This window comes from Quercus lobata, chromosome 4 (assembly GCF_001633185.2).
Source record: "Quercus lobata isolate SW786 chromosome 4, ValleyOak3.0 Primary Assembly, whole genome shotgun sequence".
NCBI classification, from domain to species: Eukaryota; Viridiplantae; Streptophyta; class Magnoliopsida; order Fagales; family Fagaceae; genus Quercus; species Quercus lobata.
Genome location: NC_044907.1, coordinates 86,042,368 through 86,045,265, shown reverse-complemented (window position 1 = coordinate 86,045,265; position 2,898 = coordinate 86,042,368). Strand labels below are relative to the sequence as shown.

General features: G+C 40.4%; 1 protein-coding gene across 1 annotated transcript; it reads right to left on the bottom strand.

Annotated features, from left to right (window-relative positions):
- Positions 1–1,888: 1,888 nt before the first annotated feature.
- On the bottom strand, positions 1,889–2,452 carry LOC115986035. Its single transcript, XM_031108899.1, has one exon. It carries the CDS (start codon positions 2,450–2,452, stop codon positions 1,889–1,891), a length of 564 nt encoding a protein of 187 aa, XP_030964759.1.
- Positions 2,453–2,898: the final 446 nt, after the last annotated feature.

Genomic DNA, 2,898 nt, shown 5'->3' with positions numbered 1-2,898 from the left:
TAGCTTTTCCTCCAACCTAAGAAGATAATTCACCTCTGTTTTTAGTTGTAGAAAAAAATCTATGTTACCCCCTTTCACTGCTGCATCCTCGGCCTACGGCAATGATTTTTCTTATCCGCCGAAGTTCTTGTAATGTTACAGACTAAGTGCTTACTCCCCTGCCTCAGCCGTACCTGACAGTTTTCAATTTTTTCCATCACTTGTGCCATCGGTGGACCTGAGAGAACTATCCTCCAAGCTCCTGCCACGGTGTCATGGCATCCCTCGTTCTCTAGCCACATATTCTTAAACCGCCATGGTCTTTGAGGCTTAACAATGAAACCTTTAGGCAAGATCAGAAGAGGTCTATGATCTGAGGACTTGCATACTAAAGTGCGAACCTTTGTCACTGGAGAACGATCAAACTAGCTTGCTGAGCTCATGGCTCTATATAGCGGTTCCCACACTACATCACCATTTGTGAAATGTTTGACCTAAGTGAATTTCTGTCCCATGAAACCCAAGTCTAATAATTTGCACTCATCCAACGCCTCTCTAAAATTTTGCATCAGCCAATATGGACGTAATCGACCTCCTTGCTTCTCATTGGACTTTAGTAATTCATTAAAATCACCTGCACATAACCATGGCACATTGAAATGTTTGTGCAGATACTTTAACAAATTCCATGATTCAATTCTACTATGAGTTTCCGATGCCCCATAGAAGCCTGTGAAACGCCACACATTATCGCTCCCTTTGTTAATCAAAACATCAATGTGGTTCTGTGAAGAGGATTCTACAGATAAATTTAAAACCCTCTTCCAAAAAAGAACTAATCCACCACCACGAGAGACTCTTGAAACACCATGATAATGACCGAAGTGCAAAGAATCATGAATACCAGCTAGCCTAGCTTCATCCAGCTATGTTTCGACTAAAAACACCGCTGAGGGATCTTGTGCCCAGATTAAGTCACCGAGCTCTTGAACTGACTGCTGGTTCTCAAGCCCTCGACAATTCCAACATAACAGTATCATGGCTTCTGGCAAGGCTAGGAACCAGCCGCCACCAATGCTGAGAAATTTTCTTTGTCATCTGAAGAAACTTGCTTTTTTTTCTTGGGTAACTCGAGATGATCCAAACCTGACTTTGAAACTCGTTTGAGACCTGCATGAACATCAAGTTTTTCTTTATTTCCCGAGTCAACGCGTAAAGCACGTGTCCACTTGGCCACAGGGGGGTGAGTCACGTGGTTTGAAGCCCCTACGTGATTTGTGACATCAGATAAGGAAGTTTTTGCAAAACTGGAATTATTAGTATAAGAGGAAAAATCACAATTTGAGCTAAATAAAGGAGTATGACAAGTTGGCTTCTTTGATATACAGGGAATATCCAAATTTTCAAAATTTTTGGTAGTACTAGACTTCTGAAAAGGAATGGAATCCTGTATTACGTCTACTCCCTCCATAGGATCAAACTTTGTCAACTCTTGGTCAACCTCATTTAATACCGTATCAAAATTAGCTCCCTTTCTTAGCTGTTCCTCAAATCCCAGAAGCACATCCGTATCTTCCTCAATAATCTCCACCACTTTTGGAATAGTAGAGATATTTGGCGTGGGAATCGGAACTACCTTTGGGGGAGTAGTGGACTTTTGCTTCACTGGGCAGGGCTTGCCTGACGGTGGTATCGGACCACCTCCCTGAGAATGTTTTGCTCCCCCACCCTTCCTATTTGCATTGAACCCTAAAACAACAATGGTGGCCTTTTTTGCTGGGTTGAATGGAGGGGCACGCATACAAGCCCCATACTAATGTGATTCTAAATCCAGAGTTCCCTTGTCACTATAAGTGAGACACCCACACCAATAACAAATATTGGGTAACCTCTCATACTTAAAAGACATTCAACCATTGCTCCCATCATCCATAGAAATTCTCCGTCCTTGACAAAGTGGTTTGGAGATATCGATAATAACTCGAATTCGCATAAAGTCACCACCTTCCATCGCCGAGTTCTCTATAGTATAGACCTCACCAATTCCCAAACAAATACCCTCGGAAACAGATCGATTGATAAATTTGATGGGAATATCATAAACTTGAACCCAAAATGGAATATGATCGAAACATAATTCTCGTATAGGCATTTGCTTTTCATAGCGCTGGATAGCCAGTAAGTGCTTATCAAAACTCCATGGTTGGCTATCAACAACACGGTCCGCTTCAAGTTTGCTGTCGAATATGAAAAGAACAATATGATCACCCACATCCTTAATCTTAAAGCCATTCCTCAATCTCCATAAATGAGTGAAGTTTCGAGCAATCGCTTCAGTGTTGAGTACTCTTTTTGTGTAGAATTTGGATGCAAAAATGAACTCATTAGAGCCCATCTCATCACCAATCCAGAAACCATCTCCTTTCGTCCCTGAAAGCGAGTGACTACTCCAACGTACTGTAATCTCCTCCATAGAAGTGTTTCCCAAACCCCAAAAGAAACTAAACCACAAGCCCTACAATAAACAGTGTTTATCAAGGGGACAAAACAAGCCTTCAAGAAGAAGGGACAGAAAATTCTACAGCCTAGGAGAAGTTAGAGAAACCTAACTTTTGCTAGTGACAGAGAAACTAATCTGCTTGATGAAACATTTATAGATGTTTATATGGCTACATATCCACTTCATAGATGAAATAAAACTAAAAAAGAAATATTAATGTAGCAGCTCATATGTAAACCAACCATAGTTAGTCTTACTATTGCTAAACGCTCTAATTTTTTCCCACTTACTCCCCTTTAATCCAAATTTTATTGATTTGTTTAAAAGGTTTAGAAATAAAGCCTTCAAGATATGTAACAAAAACATCACTGAATTGATTGAACAAAAAACGATTTTAAGTATTTGTACATCCAAGACCC

Coding starts and splice junctions, on each gene's coding strand:
- LOC115986035 (XM_031108899.1), bottom strand. CDS start 2,452: ATGGAGGAGATTACAGTACGTTGGAGTAGTCACTCGCTTTCAGGGACG.